This window comes from Eschscholzia californica, unplaced genomic scaffold (genome assembly GCF_041429995.1).
Source record: "Eschscholzia californica isolate CP2 unplaced genomic scaffold, dmEscCali1.0.p SCAF_1, whole genome shotgun sequence".
NCBI lineage: Eukaryota > Viridiplantae > Streptophyta > Magnoliopsida > Ranunculales > Papaveraceae > Eschscholzia > Eschscholzia californica.
The window spans coordinates 2,912,385-2,934,645 of record NW_028238198.1 but is presented as its reverse complement, the minus strand read 5'-3'; the positions used below and the strand labels follow the sequence as shown (position 1 = coordinate 2,934,645).

At 36.5% G+C, this 22,261-nt stretch overlaps 5 protein-coding genes across 5 annotated transcripts; 3 read left to right on the top strand and 2 right to left on the bottom strand.

Annotated features, from left to right (window-relative positions):
• The first annotated feature begins 1,115 nt into the window (after positions 1–1,115).
• Positions 1,116–3,262, top strand: LOC147563226 (eukaryotic translation initiation factor 5A-3). Its single transcript, XM_086635679.1, has 5 exons — positions 1,116–1,425; positions 2,407–2,529; positions 2,626–2,682; positions 2,768–2,842; positions 2,941–3,262. Exons 1-5 carry the CDS (start codon positions 1,303–1,305, stop codon positions 3,040–3,042), a joined length of 480 nt encoding a protein of 159 aa, XP_086491805.1. The 5' UTR covers positions 1,116–1,302; the 3' UTR covers positions 3,043–3,262.
• Positions 3,263–4,318: 1,056 nt separating this feature from the next.
• LOC147563225 (HNH endonuclease domain-containing protein) lies at positions 4,319–7,418 on the top strand. Its single transcript, XM_086635676.1, has 3 exons — positions 4,319–5,014; positions 5,289–5,411; positions 7,135–7,418. Exons 1-3 carry the CDS (start codon positions 4,771–4,773, stop codon positions 7,275–7,277), a joined length of 510 nt encoding a protein of 169 aa, XP_086491802.1. The 5' UTR covers positions 4,319–4,770; the 3' UTR covers positions 7,278–7,418.
• A 2,829-nt stretch (positions 7,419–10,247) lies between these two features.
• On the top strand, positions 10,248–13,812 carry LOC147563224 (putative WRKY transcription factor 3). The gene is made up of 4 exons (XM_086635672.1): positions 10,248–10,914; positions 12,046–12,752; positions 12,849–13,007; positions 13,225–13,812. The coding sequence occupies exons 1-4, from the start codon at positions 10,546–10,548 to the stop codon at positions 13,442–13,444; spliced, it is 1,455 nt and encodes a 484-aa protein (XP_086491798.1). The 5' UTR covers positions 10,248–10,545; the 3' UTR covers positions 13,445–13,812.
• Positions 13,813–14,054: 242 nt separating this feature from the next.
• LOC147563223 (uncharacterized) lies at positions 14,055–18,747 on the bottom strand. The gene is made up of 11 exons (XM_086635669.1): positions 18,357–18,747; positions 18,227–18,272; positions 16,995–17,362; positions 16,791–16,880; positions 15,933–16,370; positions 15,646–15,778; positions 15,352–15,514; positions 15,131–15,259; positions 14,820–15,014; positions 14,596–14,718; positions 14,055–14,372 (listed from the first exon to the last, which is right to left on the bottom strand). The coding sequence occupies exons 3-11, from the start codon at positions 17,254–17,256 to the stop codon at positions 14,259–14,261; spliced, it is 1,647 nt and encodes a 548-aa protein (XP_086491795.1). The 5' UTR covers positions 17,257–17,362; positions 18,227–18,272; positions 18,357–18,747; the 3' UTR covers positions 14,055–14,258.
• A 1,390-nt stretch (positions 18,748–20,137) lies between these two features.
• On the bottom strand, positions 20,138–22,025 carry LOC147563222 (F-box protein At1g20360-like). Its single transcript, XM_086635665.1, has 2 exons — positions 21,766–22,025; positions 20,138–21,509 (listed from the first exon to the last, which is right to left on the bottom strand). Exons 1-2 carry the CDS (start codon positions 21,785–21,787, stop codon positions 20,359–20,361), a joined length of 1,173 nt encoding a protein of 390 aa, XP_086491791.1. The 5' UTR covers positions 21,788–22,025; the 3' UTR covers positions 20,138–20,358.
• Between the last annotated feature and the right edge of the window lie 236 nt (positions 22,026–22,261).

Sequence of the window (22,261 nt, the reverse complement as noted above, 5' to 3'; positions counted from 1 at the left end):
CTTGTCCATGAGGTTACCTTCTGCTTTATCCCATTCTGTTGAAAAAATAGAATCATAGTCATCATGTTTAGTCCAAAAAAGTTCATACTTTGAGATTGTCTTCATGATTTGTCCCTGAACCTTTAATTTCAAAAGTATAGGGGCATGGTCACTGTTATATCTTGGAAGGTGAAATACTCCGGAATCCGGGAATTCGAGTAACCAATTTGAATCACAAAGTACTCTGTCGAGACGTTCTCTTGTTAAATGATGAATCGATTTACTATTTGTCCAGGTAAATCCAGGACCATTGTATCCTAAGTCAACCAGATTTGCATCCCTAACAAACTTCTGAAAATGCGACATGAACGGAATGTTTGAGGAACCCCCGCTCTTTTCCGATCTATTAGTGATAGCATTCAGATCTCCTATACAACAAAAGGAATTATTAATAGATCTGATTTTATTTAAAATATCATTCCAAAAACATGCTTTGTCCTGAACCCTTGGAGGACCATAAATACATAACATATCCCAAGGGTTTGGACTAATAGAGTTAGTAATAGTTATATGAATATAATTCGTAGAGTGTGAATTTACTATAACATCCAAGTCGGACGACCAATGTAATAATAAACCACCACTACGACCACAAGACGGTACATAAAAATATTTAATTAGATTAAATTTACTGAAACAAGGTAAAGGACTATAATCAGTAATTCTTGTCTCAGAGAGGAAAACCAGTGAAGGCCGGATTGCTCCTAGGAACTGTGATAAAGTTTCTCTTGTCGGGGTGTTCCCTAAACCCCGACAATTCCAGGCTAAAGTATTCATAATTCAGGCGGCATTTGGGTTGCCGTGACCCTTCCTTCCACATCGGACTGTGAAGTTGATCGAGTTGTCTTTTTGAATTGTTTTCGGACCCGAACATCTGCCAACGGTATATCATCTTCCAGGGAATCTACTACATTTGTGCTTCCTTTCCCACTTGAATCATGTCGGTCTTCTGGGGTGGCAAATAGTGTGTTCGAATATACTGCCTTTATTCCTTTCGAGGTCTGGATCTTGCTTCTTAGATCTAGTTGAAACGGTTTGGAACCAACTTGTATTTTGGATAACATCTTTGGGCGATAAAGTCGCACGTGCGGGACCTCTTTCTTTAGCAGCGTAAATGCAACGCGAGGTTTATAAACCCTATAAATAAAAAGCTACATAAATCTTTCCCCAATTCCTCCGCCTTCATCTTCTTCCAACTCTTTCTCTCTCTTGATTTTTTTTCTCCTTTTTAGGGTTTCGGCTTCTTCCAAAGCTTTTTGAATTATGTCTGACGAAGAACACCACTTTGAATCCAAAGCTGATGCTGGAGCTTCAAAGACTTATCCTCAGCAAGCTGGTACCATCCGTAAGAATGGTTACATTGTGATCAAAGGAAGAGCTTGCAAGGTTCGTTCTTTCTCTTGATATATACCCTTTTCTGATTATTGTAATACTAGATCTGGGTTTTTAGGGTTTCTGTTAGATCTTTATTTCATGAATATGTGTTTTTTTGTTTAATCGATTATATTTCGTTCTTATGATTGTCTTAAGATCCTTGACTGATTTATTAGTTAACTTGATCAATGGTTTCCATGATTAATTAGGGTTTCTAATGAGTTCCTTTGTTATTGTAACGTTATACCATGAGAAGATCTGATTTTTATTTGTCATGGATTTTAATTATTTTGGAATATGGAACTGTTCCATGATTATCCAGAGATTATTGTTCATCTACACATTGTGGTCGATGTTTTTTCTTCATCCTGACTTTATTTGGTTAATTTATAGTAACCCTTTGCTTATCTATTGTTGTTTTCTTCAAACCACTTATCGTTGCATCGAGATTTACTGTTTTTGGTTTGATTAGGTTTGTTACTTTTGTTCCACAACCTCAGTATTGTGTGTGATATAGCCTCATTCTCGTTCTATTTAATGATTCACAAGCCAATTCGATCCCTTTCTTTTAGTCGTCTCGTTTAAGTCCTTTTTCAGTGTTTCTCTTGACGAAGTTAAGGACTTTTGGCGTAATATCAACTTCGGTCGAGTTTCTTCAATGTAGAGAAAAAACTAGGTAACTTGTAAACGATTAGTTAGGGAAGAATGTTTTTTTCCATGGTTGGATGTTTTTCCAAGTTCAAACTTCGGAAGCCTTCAGAGGTTCGAATGAGGGAGCAGAGTGAGATCCCAAAAAGATATGGTTTCTTGACAGGGTGGGGAATTCGGAAGTCCATTCAATATGTACCTAAAGCAGTAGGTTCTTGAGAGAGGAACATAACCAGTTGGTTTTAATTTCTTCAAAGGCTGTTGTTTATATAATGAATGGGATTTCTGTTTACGATAATTTATGATTGTATTCTCTTATAATTCTTACATGCACTTCTTTTACAGGTTGTCGAAGTTTCAACTTCCAAAACTGGGAAGCACGGTCATGCTAAGTGTCACTTTGTCGCAATTGACATATTCAATGGCAAGAAGCTTGAAGATATTGTGCCCTCGTCCCATAACTGTGACGTATGAAATCATTTTATACGAAATTCTTCTTTTTATGTTTGCAAGTGATTAATGATCTGCCCTAGATACTAACATGCGTTTGTGCTTGCATTTCAGGTTCCTCATGTTAACCGTACTGACTACCAGCTGATTGACATCTCCGAAGACGGATTTGTATGTTAAACTATTTTACTTCACTCTAGTTTACTGAACCATTTAGCATAAATTTATCATTTAACATTGTTTCAAAATGCCCTAGGTGAGTTTGTTGACTGAAAATGGTAGCACCAAGGATGATCTGAAGCTCCCAACCGATGAAAGTCTGCTCACCCAGGTTAGTGAAAACAATCTTGTTTCACAATTACAATGTGATTTTGATTTTTTTTTTCTTTATTACAGTGATTTACTTGATTAATTTAATTGAATGAACAGATCAAGGATGGTTTTGCTGAGGGGAAAGATCTTGTTGTATCTGTGATGTCTGCCATGGGAGAGGAGCAGATCAATGCTCTTAAGGACATTGGCCCTAAGTAAACTATGAGAGTTGTGAAAGAGTAACTCTACTCCTAATACTACTACTATTACAATTAGAAGTACTACCAAGTCTTTCTGTTATGGACAGAAAAAAGAACATATTTGTGATTGTTATTTGATTTGAGGATTGTGGAGGCTTTTGGAAAACACAAGTATTTAGCATTCTCCTTGGAAATAAGTGATTTGTATTTTATATAGATGGATGGGGGGATGTGATGAATTTGCTTGCAGGCTTTCTAACTATCTTCTATTTTATGCTTGTTTTCTTAAGATTCAATTTCTGACCTCTTAAATTGTTTTCTTAAGAGTAGTGTTGTTAGAAGTATAAATTGAAAGCTTGGAAGGGCAAGTAGAAGATCCCTGAAAGCAGGGAAGTCACCAATACTATCAGAAAGTCTGGTATAAATCATAAGGTGCTGTTTGTTTTTCAAAATTTTCAGATCTGAAATCTGAATTGGGGTTCAATTCAGATTTTAGATGTTCGCTTTTTTTCTTCACTAAGTTCTGCTGAATGGGCTTGAGGTTTGAAATGGGCTGAATAAAGGGAGGAATCTGAAATATACAAAATGATTACTTTTAGCCCTTTAAATCTAAAAATTTACTTCTGCCTCCACCCTCTTCACCTAACCATCACCACCACACCACCACCTCCGACCGCACCACCACCCAATCACCAGCACACCACCACCCCGTCACCACCACTCTCTCCTTCCGACATCATCCAAATCCTATTTTGTTCTGTTGTTGATCATGTTGATGGAGATATAAAAGATAATATTTTTGAATTCTTAATCGAAATCCAAGTTTCCTTTAAACCCTCTAACAGATCTGACGAAACCCTCTAACAGCAAATTGCACCACCACCAACATTTTCGGTTAAAGAAAAAGAGGAACAGAGAGATGGAGAGAGATTTTGCCGGGGAGAGAGAGAGAGAGAGAGAGGAATTGAGAGAAAGAGAGATGGACTTTACCCAACAGAGACACACAAAGATTTAGCCGAGAGAGAAATAGAGTTTGTCGAGATAGATACATTTCACCGAAGAGATTCACCGGACTGAGGAAAAAGAGACGAGACGGGGCAAGAGACAATGATGGGAAATGATTAAATAGGGGTATAAATATGAAACGGTTAACTAAGATTTAAAAATTCATATTCAACTAATTCAGATTCTGACGTAAAAAAAACAAACACCTGAGAGTTTGCTTGGGCAAACAATGTTGACATCATCTGTATCTGCAAATATTTTAACAATCCAATCAAGCAGGCCTGAGATTTGATCTGACTTGATGTTTGACTGTAGATATTTTTTTTACGGTCTGGAAAATCAGTGTTTTAGGCTTATACATTCCCGAATGTCCCGTCCTAGGGTTACTTTGGGTTACACGATGTATTATTTATTTGGAAGGGCATATTGTTTGGATAGGCGCATAAGCTGTTTATTGGTCCTATGCAGGTTTAAACTTGGGCCGACTTAGCATCGTCTAGTTTAGACACCCAAGACCACAGTGGAATGAACGTGAGGTGGGGGCGTTACAAAATGTCTGGTCTAGAGGTCCACAACCCTCATTCGAATGAATGTGCTTTTCTCCTTCCCCTACCCAAGAACCTGCTAGAGTTTTGGCGGGTATTCTCCTGAAGCAAGAGCCAAAAAGTAGCTACAACTTTTTTGGGGCATTTTAACAAACACTTAGTAATCAATTCAAATTTAGAGAGAAAGAGAGAGAGAGATGTCTTCTTCTTCTTCTTCACCTACTCGATCTCACTCTAGTAGTAGCAATAACAAGGAAGAGAGACCGAGATTCTTCGATGCAAAAGCTAAAAGCTTGTGTTGGGCAAACGCTGAGGTAGTTCCTGGTAGACATCCAGAGAGATGGCGAAAAGATGCAGCTGGTAATATCGTTTGTAAGCGATTCTGCAATTGTCAAGGTTGTCTCTGCTTTGAATATGATCATATAGTCCCTTTCTCCAAAGGTATCATCATCATCAATACCTTAATTATTTATTTCACTTTGTTCTTGTCAAGTTTTCAGTTCTGGGTTGGCAAGTTTTTTTCAATTTAATCAGTTTTAGGGATGTAATCTTTTGCTGTTTTTTGAGTATTAGAAGCTCATCTGAGTTTTGGGTATTTGTTGATTTGTAGTTTGGTGTGAAATTTGTTCCATTTCAGTCTGCAAAATTTCAGTTAAATTTGGAATTTTTGAGGAATTTGAGGTTGGGTTTGTAAACTAGGGTTTTTGGGTTGCAGGTGGAGAATCCATAGCTGAGAATTGTCAAATTCTTCAGACAAGGGTTAATAGGTTTAAATCAGATAAAGACAAGATCGATAAAAGTGAGTTGCAAGGTTTCTCCTGCGACGTCAAGTTTACTGGTATGTTCTCTGACCTCTTTGTTTCAATGGTATAGTGCTAGATTTTTTGGATGCTCTAAGATCATTCACAACCTCTATTCCATGATTAGTTTCTTCACCACTTTAAGGCCCCGTGCCTAAAATATGTTCGGAAGAGACGTCGTGGCAATTCACAGACGAGACTAAAATCTGGTAGAGTCTCCTCTATAATGAACCGGTCTTACCTGTAAAACCTATCCTATAAAACACACATTCCCACGATCTTCATTCTCAATGCAACGAAAGCTAAGCCATCTTAAACATACCAACAATATCCTAGGTCGAAGCACGAACCACACGATATCTAGTAAACACAAATCTATAATGTCTATATACAATAAGCCTATGTGATAAGGTTATGTATACATATATTTAGGCATAATCTGCACCCGTTTTCTAGATTTGGAGCTTGATCTTTAATAAACTTGCAAATTTCAATTATATGGAGATAAAAGGCCGAAAGGTGGTTTTGGGTGTTGAAGGAATGACAACTTAAAGAAGTGGTTAGAGTCTTTGCTTAACTCAGCTAAAGTTACCGATATCTTCGAATATATTAAGCTTTGGAAGCCGAAATGGTGAGAGTTATGCCATAATACGATGATCTATCTCCTTCTTCTTTAGTTTTCTTCCGAGTCTTGAAGTATGGACCGTTTAACCTCAAAATATCTCGTTATCCTTGCTTTTTAGGTTATAGAACGAGTAGTATTCATTATTACTAGGGGAACACTGGTTTCCTAGTAAGTGTTGTAGCAAGACTATATTTTTCAATAGGGTATCTTTAGACCAGAGAACGTCCCACGAGCGGAGGTAGTGTGGTCGAACCACCTTCCTATCTGTATTGGGGACTCCGTGAACTTTAAAAACATTGTGTGAGAGTAATGAGATCCCTGATAACAATTCTCCGTCCACTTCTTTTAATGGTGAATTGAAGGCCTTGCATTCTCTATGGGCTGGTTTCGTACTGGCTCCAGAATCTGAGAATGTTGGACAACTCGTGTAGTAGATTTATTCTTTCGGCAATTAGAGTCTTTTGTCTCAAGCTTCGGTTTGCTTAATGCGACAATTGGCCGAGGACATTAATGGCCTTACTTTGAAGGTGTATGTTGTCTTTGCTTCTTGTTGATACTAGGTTTAAAGTTTACAGTAGATAACTTGTCTAATGAACATCGCTAACCTCACATATGGACTTCTTTCTTATCCTTTTTCTTGTTTTCCTTGTGATCTTCATTCTAATGGTATCTGAAATCTGGAACTTCCATTTGTGATGATGATCATGATGATGTTGTTAACTTGTTATATTGTGATTTACATAAACTAACAAGAATTAAGCTTTTCATGAACTGGTTTATATTCAACTATGTCTTTTAAGAACTCTTCCGTATCAGAAGTATCGACATTGGGCAAAGAGATTGCTTGCTTTACAACGAAAGACACTAGTAATTGAATTATTAGACATATCCATTGAATTGATTTAGATTCAGGTATTCCTTTAAGGATTTGTTTCTCCCAAAAGTCTAAACACGTGTGCTTCGAATATTTCCGTATTTGTGTCTGTCGAATTCACATCTCTTAATAGTCATAGATTCCGCGTGTTGATGTGAAAAACTTGAGGCGTTTTCTCTCTTTCTAGGCGTGATTTTCTTTTCAATGAAGTTATTCATTACAAACTCTAAATTAGATAGATGGTTATTATCTTATTGTACAGATAAGGAGCTCGACGTTATAGAAATGGCTGTTTATGGAGATGTAATCCGACCCGGAAAAGAATGTCGTTGCAGAACTGTCGCTGAAATGTTGGGTCAGTACAAATCAAAGAAGAGAGAAATGGCTGCTTGTAAACTTCCATAGAAGAAGAAGGTTTCAATTTTTCTTAAGAAGTTAGTTACTTTAGAAGAATCGAAACCAAGTTCATCCATTGATTGTTCTTGATTTCTCATTCTTAAAGAACTCGTATTTATCAATCAATTTACATGGTGATTCATGTTTAAAGTTCCTTCTTCAATCCATTTCTTTAACTATTCATCCTTCTACACCGTTTTGAAGAAAACCCTACTAGTAAGGTTTCCGAGTGTTGTTCACTCGCGTCACAAGTGAGTTAACAAAATCGCACTCAATATCGTCGGGTAAAATTCATACTAAGTGGGTATAAAACAGTTTTTCATAATGCGATTCTCAGTAATCGCATTCAATTCCTTATTGTCAAACATGTTAAAGTCTTGCTCGGAGTTTGATTGATGTATTAGTGTATATGTACGAAACACTATGTCATAATGAGATTTTTGGTGATCACATTCAACTCTTTATCGTCAAATATGTTTTCAAAATCTTACTCAGAATTTAATTGGGAAATTGATGAAGCATATTATTAATTATATATTTTCATCAACTATATTAAAAATGTTAATTATTATTGATGGCGGTAGATTGACATTGATGGCTCTACATTGACATTGAATAACATATGGAACTATACAAGTTAGGGAGCGTTTATTGGCGCCCTTCTTTTTCTTACTCTTGGCCCGTGTTTTGAGCGCCTCCACAGACAGGGTCAGTCCGAGGAAATGAGGATTATATATCTTATATGTTGTGATCGAACAATACAGACTCAGTCCAGTCCGAGTGTTCCAGGACTATACAGATTAGACTGAGACTTATCGTGTGCCAAGACATGGGCGGGCCATAGAGCAAAAAAAAGATGGGCCCGCCTCACCCTATAAGTTATTGTACCACTCTCTTGATGTCATATGCCAATTTTAGGTTAAAAGAAATATGAAGTTGGTGAAGTCTTGGGTCAATGATCTAAATTTTAAAGTCAATAGATTAGACAACTAAGATTTTGATCATCTACTAGTTGATGTGCACCAAATTATCATAACATGTTGTTAGGTGCCCAGCACGAACCCAACTACTTATAACAAAATTTAATGTTTTAGGACAAAAGGCACCCATTTGTTTATTATAGAGGCACTCTTTTAAATTAATGAGTATTGTGTTTAAAAATGAATTTATTAAAACAAATCTATCAAGTGGGTTATCCTTTCCCTTTTTGTTGATATTAATTACTCTCAAATTATCACCAACTAATCCTAAATTCATCCTAATCTATTCATAATCATTCTAAAAGAATATTTAACTATTATAACTCTTTAAAGAGGTATAATTTATGATCATAGTAATTTTGACGGGTTAGCACGCATTTAAGCAAATACGCGGAGTTGAAAATTTAATCTATAAAATTTTCACTGATAGAGGGAACGAATAGACTCAGATAGTTGATCATCGATATTTTATCCGGTTTTATTTTCAGAAAATGATATTTTTGAATTATATAATTTTCTAGAGCAAGCTTGCAGTACGATTCATAATTAATATATAACAATATCAAAATCCCGCTTGATCAATTGGTATAGTATAAAACTTAAACAGGAAAAGTATTCCAATTTTTCCCTCTAAAACTATTAGTTAACATTTTTACCTTATATTTAAACCTTTTAGGATCAAGTATATCCTATATTACATTATCCTTTATCCAAATTACTCTGATTCTTATTTAAACAAAAAAAAAATTACACTGTTTATTTGAACCTAGAAGAGCCAAGTAAACTGTTCATTAAGAATAATATATATATATATATATATATATATATATATATATATATATATATATATATATATTATGATCTAATCTATTTGAAGGGTTAACTAAATTCCTCCTAAAATTGTTTACTTTTCCTCCAAGGATGTTAGTGGCTCTTAAGAAAAGTTATTTCTATTGATGTACATGTTACACACAGTCTTATATTAAACTTTATTCAAAAGTATTATACAACTAAAAAAGTTTGACCTACTAGTTAGACACGTCTAAATGTAGTCCATTTATTTCAAACCGTTATTAAGAAGAACAATCACGATCGTTCTCAAACTTTCTTAAATATTGATATGTCTAACCAATTGAGTGAAATGTCGTTTTGTTAACATATAAACCCTACCAACAAAAATTTAGTAATTATTCCTTCAATAATCTATTGAGAAGTGTTTCTTAAAGTTAATCTCCAAATGGCTTAGAAGGCTTAGAATGTACCAATTTGTCCAGTTGTTTGTCCACGTTGGCCAACATTTCTACTTTTTTTTCATTATTGTCACTTCTTCCACTAGTTTGATTTTACCCTTCGTATTTTGTACATTCTTAGTTGACGCGTTTATAAAGTCTAAATAGAAATGCTTAACAGTATTGGTGACTAACTAGAAGATTTAGTGACAGAGCATATCCATTATAAGGAATCCTAAGGACACTCCTACAACTTAAATTCATACAAATTACTTTATATGCTAAATCTCTTGGAAAGTATTTTTAGAGTTAATTTTCAAATGGCCCCTGTGACCAACTCGCCTCGTTGCCCACCCACACTAACTAACATTTTTATTTTTCTGTTGCTGTAAATTTTTTCGTTAGATTGAGTTCTACCTATCTTGTTATACACTTTTCTCTCTAATACATCTATGAGAGCTAATAGAAACGCCGAACAATATTGGTAGCCAACAAAATTAGTTGGTCACATGACATAACTGTCGTAAATAATCCTAAATTTATATACCATTACTAAATTATGAATTACTACATCCATTGAGTATCAAATCGTGACTTTCGAGAGTTTCAGGAGTAGATGTTCCATTACCATTAGGTCAAGATCTTGAGTGTGGGGGGGTCATTTGGGAATTAAAACAATTTGTAAGAGGTAAATCAATCCAATTTGAGTTTAATTTGGAGGGAATTTAAGTTGCATTTAAAAACAACTCACAAAAGTCTTGATAAAAAATGTCATTTTCTGGCCGTCGTTTCTATGCCGTGGACTTTTTAGTACCAAAAAATTTCCACATCTTCATAACCAAACAAAAAGAGAGTTTTTTTTGGAAAGAAGTCTGAGATCCCAAAAATGATTTTCTACTTGTGAAATTCCACAACACAAACCCTAGTTTCTTTCTTTTCTCAGCTAACCAACAACAACAACAACTACTACTCTCAAATTTCCCCAATTTTAGAGAGAGAGAGAAACAGTTCTTCTTCTTCTTGTTCTAGTTCTAGAGAGAGAGAAACTGAAAGTGAAAGAGTTCATTAATGGCGGATAAAAACAGAGGAATTACACCACCACCATCATCTTCTAGACCTACAATTACAGTTCCACCTCGTTCATCAATTGAAAATCTCTTTACTGGTGGAGGAGGAGGAGTTGGGGCTAGTCCAGGTCCGATGACTCTCGTTGCCAATTTCTTCTCCGATAATGATCCTGGAAACGATTACCGGTCTTTTTCTCAGCTTTTAGCCGGAGCTATGGGTTCACCTGTTCCTGTTACTAATTGGAGACCTAATTTTTATATAGAAGATGGAGGTCAAAAGACTCAACAATCTCCTCCTATGTTTACTATTCCTCCTGGATTAAGTCCTACTAGTTTGCTTGAATCTCCAAGATTTTTTCTTCCTGGGCAGGTAAATTTTTTCATTGAAATGTTATTAATTTTGCTCTGTTTTGTTAATGAACTTGCTTTAATTGGATAAAGATTTGATTTTTATAGTAAATTTCTTTCCTAATATGGTATTTGATTGTGGGGGGAGATTTGGGTATTGATTAAGGTTGAAATTAAACAGTTGGTTTTATGTAAAAGTTGAATACTTTTCACTATTGAGGGAAATTATAACAGCACTGTGGAGATCTATTAGATTCTAAGTTACCTTGTTTAAGATCATATTTCATATTAGGGTTAACTTTACTTGATATTTGATTACAATAATAAATTAATTTCGACGAATTAGTGGTGGGTTATAGCTTATATGTATTTGGTTGATTTTATATCTCATATACTTCATTTCTTTGGTACCCACTCTGACAGAAGTTGAGATTTGTGTTTGTGCTAAGTAAAAGGTCAAATTGTTTCCTTCTATATGTAATTTTGGTATTATATCTGTAAGAATGGATACGATTATATCTTTTCGAAATATTTTTTTGAAGCATTTTTTTTACTTAAAAAAGGATTAGCCGGAATCCTAAGATGATAATCTTATTTCCCCTGAGAACAAATTGGATCAAATAGTAGATTAGTCACTATTTACACTTATTTTCTTGTACCCATTTAAATATTTTTAGTTCTTGGGTGGATTTCGAACTTTGAGATTAATAAATGGAAATCGTCAATGTATCTAAGTCTTGATCTGTAATGGAGTCCAAAAATGTTATAATAGCATTTCATTGTCATACAGCTTTCTGCATTTAGCAGCCATGTCGATAATAGATTTCGGATTGCACCTTCTTTTTTCCTGGCCAATGATTATATCTATATCATCCGGCCACTGCTAATCTCTATATTGGCTTGTTATGATCCTCCAAAGAAATGACTTATGATTCTCCTAAGAAATGACATTTTTGTTCCCATGCCCTGTTAGAAAGAGGCAACCACTAATTGAGCAGTCTGAATCGATGAATATCTGATCCATGACTCCATCCATGTGCAACCCATATGTGCACCTCAAATTCACAGTTGTCATACATGATTTTTCTTCGAGAGAGCAGAAGTTGACGAGCCCAAATACACAGTTTTCATTCTCTTATTTGAATTTGTGCAGGGTGCCTATGGAATGTCCCATCAACAAGCGTTGGCGCAAGTTACAGCTCAGGCTGTCCAATCACCATCTTTTATGCACAGTCAAGGTGAATATACAACTTTGGTATCAGCACATCCTTCCACTTCAATGGGACTTCATCCAATGTTTACTTCGAATCCTACATCAACCCAAATGGTGCAACCCTTGACATCACATACTAAAAGAATCACAGAATTGTCAGATCCCTCTCATCCAGATATCAGATCGCAACCTCTACCCATTGTCGTTGATAAGCCTGCTGATGATGGCTACAACTGGCGGAAATACGGGCAAAAGCAGGTGAAAGGTAGTGAATATCCTAGAAGCTACTATAAATGTACCCACCCACATTGTCCGGTCAAAAAGAAGGTAGAGCGTTCACTTGAAGGACATGTAACTGAGATTATCTATAAGGGGAAACACGATCATCCAAAACCTTCAACCTCTAGGCGTTCGAAAGAAGCAGGAAATTCTGACAGAAATGCAAGGTTTCCTGTGGATGCTGGGGCTGGCAATTTTAGTAACTCAAATGAGATTGGAGCAGGTTCTTCTATTTCTAAGAAGGATCAAGAAACTTTTCAAGCAACACCTGAACAATTATCTGGATTAAGTGAAGATGAAGAAGTTGGTGATGAAACCGAAATTAGGGTTGATGAGGGAGGTTATGATGAACCTAACTCAAAGAGACAGTTAATATTCTGTCCTTAACCTGATGAAATGATTTGATATAGCTTAAAGGTTATTTTGTTTTGCTTTACTGACAAAATTATGTCGTTATTGGTCAGGAATATAGGAGCCAGAGTATCTGAGCCATCTTCATCACATCGTACAGTCGCAGAATCAAAGATCATTGTGCAGACAACAAGCGAAGTTGATCTTTTGGACGATGGTTTCAGGTGGCGCAAGTACGGCCAGAAAGTGGTCAAAGGCAACCCTTATCCAAGGTAATAACCATTCAATACCACTAACATGTCCGCAAGTTACGTTATAAATTCTTTCCACTTTTAACAATGAAATGTTCAACTTCCCTGACTGATTGTTCTGATTCCAGTGTTTTATGCTTAAAAATGGAAAAAATTAGGGCACATTTAGAAAAGCTCGGACCTAGAATTTGCATTTCAAGTTGGTATTTTCCTGATTTATCTGATGACTATCTTACAGGAGCTATTATAAATGCACAACTGCTGGATGTAATGTTCGTAAACATGTCGAAAGAGCTTCAACAGACCCTAAAGCCGTCATTACAACATATGAAGGAAAACATAATCATGATGTACCAGCAGCTAAAAACAGTAGCCACAACACAGCGAACAATTTCTCAACCCAGTTTAAACCACAATATGCCTTAGCAGAGCAGATGAAACAGGAACAGAACACTTAAATACTAAATCCTAACACGAATTAGGGTTAGATGGATGGTGTTGAACATGAAACTCTGCTACAGATCACAGACACACACACATTTTGATATCTTCTGCAACCCTCGATGATCAAGAGGCGTCATTTGTAACAATAAGAGAAGCTCGATTAACAAACTTACAGGGATAAATTATGGTAACAGATATAACCTGTTAAACTAGTTCAGTGAGACGTGGTTTGATGTTTCTGATGATCAATCCACTATATACATATATTGTAATAATTTAGTTCTCCGTTTATTCTTTTGTACATGGAAATACAGAAACTATAATGTGTTGTATGATTGCTTCTTTTGCCTGTGGAAATGATATAAATCGTATATTTGTTTTAGATAGTATTTTCCACTTAATAGTTCTCTTACAAAATCGCTAAACAAACTATTAGTCAAAATATGGGCAAGCAGACGAGTTCGTTAAATGTTGTGTCTTATGGGAAGTAACCCTTTTCTACGATTGACCTGAGGTTTCTTATACGTCACAAATAAACTCGAAAAAGTCATAAATGAGATGTGAATACTTGTTAAAAACTGTCAGCCGACAGACAGAGCCTAGTGTATACCATACTTAGCTAGATATATAAAGTTCTGTATAAATAGATGGACAATGATCAATATAACTTTACATAAATCCTCGTATACATGAAAACATAAAAAGTATTTCTTGTAAACTTTCGATACAGAAAACTGTTTCTTATTATTAGTTTCAAAGCTCGGACCACTGGATCTTCTTCTAGGTTGAGATTAAAAAAATGGGCATCTCCTACTATCAAGGTTAGGATCAATTCTCATTGAGTGTCATAAGAGTTGGAATTTGACCATGATTTACGAAATCAATTTTGTTTAATCTCACACAACATAAAACTTGCTCTGGTAGCTCTTCTGGTTTTTGTGCCTGCAAACACCATTACCATACAATGTTAGTGGAAAAAGTTCTGAACGCCGTCTCACAACGGGCCATGTTGGTCTAGAAACATCCCCGATCGGCTCGTTTTGTTAACCACGGTATCACAACACAACCGACAAAGAATGGGCCTTGCCTACTCACTCTGAGTCTGTTTTCTTGGGGTCAATAGACCTTGTAAAGCATTAGAGAGTAAAAAGTAGAATAGTTGTACCTGGATGGTTAAACCAAGATCAAGAATACCATGTTTCAGACGATCACGAAAGGATTCAAGTCCTTTCCTTGATATGTAGCTAAAACGATGTATATCCAAGTCAATTTCAAAGTAATTAGGTCCCTGCATTAAGTATTAAACATGGGTAAGTGAAAAATAGTATCTTCCTATCTTATCATAAGCAGGCCTTCGACTAAACCAAAATAACGAAATTATGTTCTTACCTTGAAAAAACTGTGTTGAGGGCGTGAAAGCACAGGCTTTTCATTATAAGCTTGCATGAGCTTTCTTTCAGTAGAACTCAAGTTAAGTTCGTCTGGATTAACTATCCCGGCCATAATTTTCAGCCTCTCTCTAAAAGGGACAGTGCAGTCCTTCGCAAACCCTTTAACCGTTTCTGTCTCATCTCTGATAAATCTCTGTAGCATAAATATATGTAAATTAGCCGGCTTTATAGTAAGGTTGTTTCAGTTGTAAAAACGTCTAACAAGAACTTCAGACCGTTCAAACTGCAATGAACAATGATATATCATACCATTATGCAGTCTAGAAAATGAGGAGAAATGTCTTCGTCAAATGTCTCGGAAACTTTGAAATATAAAACAAGGCTCATTCCTTCTCCATTGCTATCTCCGACGAACATTGCTGCAGGATATGTGGGTAACTACAATGAAAAAAAACTGATTGATCAAGAACCAGCTCGTGCCTCACCCAAAATTTTGTTTCAAAGAAGATGATGAAATTGAGTAAACATACCTGAATGTTAACAATCAGGAGAGATGGTACTTTTGGGTGTGTTTCAATAGACGGAAGCTCAAGGTGCTGAGCAATGTGATTTACCTTTCGTGGGCACACAAATAAATCAATACCGATAGGGACGTAAGGACTGTAATTTGAGGCAGGGGATTTTCGCTTGTCTCTGCAAAAAAGATTATTCCAGTTCAGGGATTGAATTCATGAAAAGATAATAAATGAAACTATACCACTTTACTTGATTGTGGTGGGTGTATATAAAAGAAAGTAGTGGCGCGACCGAGCCAAGTAACATGCCTGAAATAGTTCGCGCCACGAAGTTTAAATACTGAAGGTGCAATTAGAGACCAAGACGCGGTCGATGGTTTCTCTCCTGTTAAATGTGGAATTGTGAGCCCTGCTCGTGGGCGATATAAGAATCTCTTTGGACCTGAAACCATGGTATAGTACACGAAATACATGATCGGTAAGAGGTTTAGCATGAATTTTGTCATCATAAATTCGTGGTATATGCCAATCCGGGTGCATCATGTAGCTCCATTAGATAGCCACAACTTAAGAATAAATAGGGAAATAAAACTCACCCAGATCAGCAGCTTCATTAGCCTCATATGATATCCTCTTAAAGGAGAGCCTGAGAACGGCTGACTTCTTATTTTGAAATTGTTGACTTGGATTTGATGAAGGACGATTCTTGTCATTGAAGCTGACGGTTGGAACCAACCGAATCACAGAAGACTTCGAGGAATTGTCTTGAGTTTTCTCTATAGAAACATCCTCTTTCAGATAAACATCATCAGCCTTTGCTAAACAAGCGAACTCGTACTCTTGTGTAGTTACGACAGTAAATCCATCAGGTTCTTTGGAGAACTTCTCGGTTTTAGTTTCATCTATTTTAAGGTAATGACTCTCATAAAACTCCCCATACTTGGACTTAGTATCTAACATGCCTTGAGCTTCGTAAGGACGAACTTGGCTGTTTGTTATATTACCAATGCAATTGCCGACAGAAGGAAAACAGTCTGCAGGAAAAGATAAACAATACCGTTAAATTTCATAACAAAGTTATAATGACCCAAGGCTTAGCAGTTATGAATACTGTCCCGGCTTTTGATATCCAAGCCCAAGCCGAATAGGTACGGGATTTTGTTCTTGACAAAGTTACTAAGCTTGAACACACAAAAATAGCCAGACTCAGGACGCTCTCCCAAGCGATGTGGGACTACGGCAGTTATTTTCTCCCGACGGTTCAACATAGTGGTTCCATTTTCTGTGATTGGGTGGAGCTGCTATGAGCCTCTGATTCTTGAACAACGAGTTTGACACTCGCTCCTGTTGTCAACTTTCTTTGTTAGGTCATACTTATCACCTTCATATTCTCACCTAAACTGTGACTTGGACATTCTAATTCGATCAGTTTATTAAATATTAAGGCACTCTACCTCCATGAACGCTGATGAACTCATCGTCGGAGTCAGAATCAGATATCAAAACACTGGCAGAATCAAACCATGCTTCATCTTGGGATATTGCTGAAAACGAACAAGTTTGGAATGCAGAATAAAAAATGTGGATCTTCTTAACATTAAAGGGACGATTAGAGAGCCAATATCGAGTAAATTTTAAGAGGAAAAAAAAGTTAATACCATCTGAATCGACCTGACTGTGACGCCAATGTAACTGAGTAAGATGAATTGTCAAATTGGTAACCTCAGATCTTCTGCACTCCAAATGTACAACCTCACCAACAGAAAAATCTTTCAAGCTTCCTGCATTACTATTCCGTTTCCTGGGGGTATTTGCAGTGCTAGAAACCTTTCGTAGATGCTTGTTGGACTTGGTTTTTAGACAATGCTTCTTCCTCCTCGGCCTTACGTTTTTGTTCGGTGTAGATACACAGCCACCCATTACAACGATTTCGTTCTACTAATTTGTTAGTTCGAATCAAATGCTATATTGTCAAACCTAGGAAAGCAGCTCACTTGAAGCTTACTAGCACCAAAACAACGAGAACCTGTCATACGAAGGACCACAAACACAAACAATCATGTGCTTCCTTAGGGACATTCTCATTTAGACTTCCAATTTAGCTCAACTAATTTGTAAAATTGGGTTAGACTGTCTTTCTTTTTAGGACTTCGAGAGTCATTACATCACTATATGGCATTGATACATCATGAGAATACAACATGAACTGGATGAGCAAATGCAACGCCTTAACATAGACACTTGAGCCTTTAAAGGCCATAAAAAGATCCATAAGGGGCCCGGCCCGGCCCTAAAATCCATCTAGACACTAGCTTTACTGTATTACGCCATTGTAAGAGAATATTCAATACCCAAGAACAACCAGGACATGTGATAGTCCCACATTGTTAAGGAAGGCGCATCCAGAGTCTGGGCTGCAACTGCAAGCTTGTTTAGGCCTTTTTGTGTGGTTTCCTGGACCCTTCGCCAAGAAAAAAAATCTTGTACTAGTTGGGCTTGGTTGTCAAAAGGGGAGAATATCGATAACTGTTGAGGCTTGACTCGTTACCAGAAAATTAACAATGATTCCCAATTCCGAATGTATGGAAACTTTTTGGACTAGTTTCTTTCCTAGACTCACCCCTCTCTTCAGTTTCATCTTTTGAAGACTAAGAGGGAATGGAGATTGTGAAAATAGTCCCACATGCGAAAAAAACATGATCTGATAACAAAAAAAATAATGTATATTATGCCCTAAAATAATGTATATTATGCCGTGCTGTCTCATTCCCAATTAATTTTGAATTGGATGGCCACAGACTTATCACGGTTGGATTATTAAGAAAGAAAGTTCTAAATTCGAAGGAAAAGAAGAAAAAAAGAGTAGAATCATGAAAAGAATATTATTAACCTGTGATGTTGTAAAATTTACATGCCTTCCTTTTCACATTAAAACCCTGCAAACAAAGAAATAGAACAAAATGGAAATTTCAATACCCCATTAATCATCCAAGAGAGAGAGAGAGAGAGAGGATTAATACTTATGAAGTTGCAGAAGGAGATCCTGTATTTCTCCTTCCCAACCAATAAGGGATTCAAAAAGGGGTTCCAAGTTTTAGAGAGAGAGAGAAAGTAGAGAGATGGGTGTTCCACGTCAATGTGGGATTGATTGATTGAATTGTCATCCCCACAGTTATGGAAAACTAACCACCTCATAATTTCCCGGGCAAATGAGTAGGAGGAGGTTGGACAACCTCTCGTCCTCTTTTCCACATCCAAACACCTCCCTAAAAGTATATCACAAAAAGTTGGTCGAAATCTGAAGTAAGCGCTAAATTTTACACAAGGAACAAAAAAATGTACTGAAAAATCTGTCCGATCACATGGTATTCCGTTTCATTTTTTAGACACACGAAAATAAAATCTATGGTCAAATCTGTCCCATCACTTGGAATTCCATACCATTTTTTGGAAAAACACGAATATAAAAATGTATGGTCAAATTTGTCCCATCACTTGAAATCCTGTTTCATTTTTTCAGATAAACTATCATTTTTGTTTGTTTTGCATTGGCCATTAGAGTAACTCGTCATATTGAGTTACCTAGTGATCGAGGCCATCAATTTTGAAGTTGAGCTAACGAGTTGGGTCGTTCGTTATTTCTCATAGTCATCCTGCGCAGTCAGACATCGAGTATCGATCTTCATCCTCTACATGCCCAACCGGTGGTTTGATCAGTTCAAATGACAGTTTTGAGCCCCGAGATCTAAGTCCACAACGAGCAATCGTGGATGATTCAAGATTTATGAAACCCTTTGTGCTCTTGTGGAACTAATTCTCCGTGTCATTTAGGTCGTTCTTTTTTGTAGATTTACTAAGCTTTCTAAAGGAGCATGAAACCCCAATGCCTCGAACCCCTGGCCGACAAAAAGGTAAGCAACTTGCCTCGAAGAAGGCAGTGACGAACAAACTCTCTCAAGTCTCAATCTACGGGTAAGTTACAATTTTATAAACTCTAGTTCACTCAATACTCAATCATTTAATTGCAAGGGCAATATGAATGTCTTGAGCGTCAGAGAATTATCGATTTTCTTGTAGGTTTCGCCCCCCCCCCCCCAAATCTTGAGAAACATAGTGGGATTCATTTAGCAGTCTCAACATTCCGACTAATTCCAGAAAGATAAATTTTGACATCAACAATTTTAACTTTTTTGGTCGTCTTTTGATCCTTTGAACTTAGTTAAAAAATATCAGTTTTAAAAAATGTTGTTTGTTGTAGCCTTTAAATTTTGAGGAATAATGTGGTCCATGTCGAAATAACGTGAAATCTCGACTTGTTACGTAAAGCGACGTGCTAATCATGAGTAGAAGCATTGCAACTGAACATGTAACATTTTGGCTGAATTTCAATCCTTTGAGAGTAGTTGAAAAATAGTCAGTTTTGAAGAAACTGGTGTGCTATATACCTCTTGAAGTTTGAAGGAATTTGAGAAAATTTTACTTGTTAGATGTAAATTGACATGCTAATCAAGTTTGATATATAACTTAGCAAATGAATTATTTTTTTGGAAGACGACTACGATCTACCTACGTACGTTGTGATATTTGGCATTTGATACATCATAGATGTGATAAGCTCGATAACTACCCACTCAAACATTAACAACACCGGGCCTATAGTCCAACAAAGACAATGGCCTTAAGCCGAACAACTTTATTATTACCTACTTAATAGTTGTGGTTATCACTATCAACAATTTTAGCATCAAAATAACGAAAGAGGAATTTTTGAAGGACAAACAACAAAAATAAAATAAAAAAATTTAGTGCAACTAAAATATTCTTTTTAATTGTATTTAATCTAGAAACCATAACGAATTATCGAACACTCTTGTGAAAAGATTGGGAAAGCTTATTTATTTTCCATGATAATAGAACAAAAATAATATTAAACTGAGATATAAATTGAATAGATACAATCGAAATCATCACTATAGGATTGTGCCCTTAAAAGAATCATGCTTCATTCATAGTAGTGAAGCTTCAGTCGCCTTGGTTGCCGCACGGGACCTCAACTAGAGAGCTTATATAAGGGGAACTGTATAGGTTATCCGTACGACATAAAAATTCTGAAATACGAGTTCGGATATTATGTTCCTCCCAATATACTACAACATGAGGAATATAGGTTTTGGCTTTTACGACCAACCTCTCGCCATCAAAAAACATGGGTGTTATATAAGGGTGATCGGAAAATAACTCCCTCTTTAACACATCCTTTCTCTTAAGTTTCCAATTATTGTTTTCATAATCGTGGAGTACCCAAATGACAAGCTCATCTTCTAGGGTAACGACTACAAGAGTGATTTCATCTTCTACAAGTGCAAGCAAAAGACGTGTATCCAATGGTGCAATGATTGCTTTTACGGCCATTTCAGATACACTCTTTGGTATTTGAATGATCTTGCTCTCTTCTTTATCCGCATTGAATGCAATAATAACTCCACTGTCGGTTAACCAATATATAACCCCTCGAAAGCAAACATGACTGGACCACATACCTACGGGCGTGTGCCTATGCAAGCCATAATCATAGCTTATCCTGGTAGTCTTGTTGGATTCTATCCAATGGCCTTTATCTGGATAGAAAATCTTGAAGCACAAACCCGTATTTGTTCCATACAAGCAAACTACTTTATAGTTGTTATAGTAATACGGAGAGGAAGAAGTTGGGCCAAAGGCTAATGCAAAACTCGAATTCCAGTAGAATCGGGACGGAGGTGGAATAAAATGTTTTTTCTTGGTTAAAGGGTTGAAAATGCAGATGTAGTAGTCAAGCAAAAGGACGAGAAGTCCATGACAACTAGCTGAGAGGACAACTACAACATTATCCTCGGCAAACTGTTTAGGTGGTAAGTCAAGAAAGATGGTACTGGTTGTATTAAGTAGATTGAGTAAAGGTTTTTGAACAATATTATTTGAAAGAGTTAAAGAAATAAAACTAGAAACATTTCGATTGGTTTGACGACTAGTATGTTGATTTAGGAAGAAAGGAGTAGAGATCAAGGAATACCATCTTTTATTGATAATTTTGAATGTAGTCACTTCTTTTGCAGGCAGTCGTATTAGAATTTCCGTAAGGAGATTGTTGTCAAGCTTGTCCATCACTGTTGTTGCTGTCATCCTACAGGAATCTACGACTCAAAAAGAGAGAGAGAATCATAAACAGATGAGGGTTGAAATTAATACATGTTGAGATATGTGATAACGGATCGAGAAGTGGGACGATCAAGACTAATCCAGGATATTATATCTTCCATATCTTCTAATATCCTAGATTAGTCTTGATCGTCCCACCTTCGCCTTCTCCATCCGTCTCATGTATCACATATCTTAACAATACAAAAACCCTAAAAAGAGAAAGAGAGAGAGAGAATCATGCATGAGTACCTGATCGAGTTGTGGGTTTCATCCTCCTACTCCTAAAGTTACTTAGCAGTCGTCTTGCGTTTCAAAACCATTCTTTCGGTTGAACTTGCTGGTGATCGTGCAGTAAAGGACGAATCGTGTTTGGTTTGGAGTCCAAAACCCTAATTGAAGTTCCAAAGTGTTGCAGTATCACGACCTAATAACGAGTCGGTTTGGTCTGGTGAGAGGAAGGAGAATTTTTGTTAGGTCATCGTCCCTTTAGGGAATACTGCATATGTTGCATTGGGTATATACTCTTCTCTCTTTTTATATGGCGGTGGCTTTGGGGTATAAAGGAAAATCTCCCGGACATGAAGACTTAGTCAATCGATATTGACTTACCGGGCATATTTATCTTTTAAACGGAAAACTTTCGTGATAGAAAATTTCCCCATAATCTTTATCTTCTCTCTCTCTCTCTACCTCCATAACTTCCGACCACCATCACCATTTCCGACTACCACCATCATTTTCGACC

Coding starts and splice junctions, on each gene's coding strand:
- LOC147563226 (XM_086635679.1), top strand. CDS start 1,303: ATGTCTGACGAAGAACACCACTTTGAATCCAAAGCTGATGCTGGAGCT. Junction 1,426..2,406: donor TCAAAGGAAGAGCTTGCAAG/GTTCGTTCTTTC, acceptor CTTCTTTTACAG/GTTGTCGAAGTTTCAACTTC. Junction 2,843..2,940: donor ATGAAAGTCTGCTCACCCAG/GTTAGTGAAAAC, acceptor TTGAATGAACAG/ATCAAGGATGGTTTTGCTGA.
- LOC147563225 (XM_086635676.1), top strand. CDS start 4,771: ATGTCTTCTTCTTCTTCTTCACCTACTCGATCTCACTCTAGTAGTAGC. Junction 5,015..5,288: donor TATAGTCCCTTTCTCCAAAG/GTATCATCATCA, acceptor TTTGGGTTGCAG/GTGGAGAATCCATAGCTGAG. Junction 5,412..7,134: donor CTGCGACGTCAAGTTTACTG/GTATGTTCTCTG, acceptor CTTATTGTACAG/ATAAGGAGCTCGACGTTATA.
- LOC147563224 (XM_086635672.1), top strand. CDS start 10,546: ATGGCGGATAAAAACAGAGGAATTACACCACCACCATCATCTTCTAGA. Junction 10,915..12,045: donor GATTTTTTCTTCCTGGGCAG/GTAAATTTTTTC, acceptor GAATTTGTGCAG/GGTGCCTATGGAATGTCCCA. Junction 13,008..13,224: donor AAAGGCAACCCTTATCCAAG/GTAATAACCATT, acceptor ACTATCTTACAG/GAGCTATTATAAATGCACAA.
- LOC147563223 (XM_086635669.1), bottom strand. CDS start 17,256: ATGGGTGGCTGTGTATCTACACCGAACAAAAACGTAAGGCCGAGGAGG. Junction 15,779..15,932: donor TAATGAAGCTGCTGATCTGG/GTGAGTTTTATT, acceptor CCATGGTTTCAG/GTCCAAAGAGATTCTTATAT. Junction 14,719..14,819: donor CTCAACACAGTTTTTTCAAG/GTAAGAACATAA, acceptor TACTTAATGCAG/GGACCTAATTACTTTGAAAT.
- LOC147563222 (XM_086635665.1), bottom strand. CDS start 21,787: ATGAAACCCACAACTCGATCAG. Junction 21,510..21,765: donor GAAACCCACAACTCGATCAG/GTACTCATGCAT, acceptor TTTGAGTCGTAG/ATTCCTGTAGGATGACAGCA.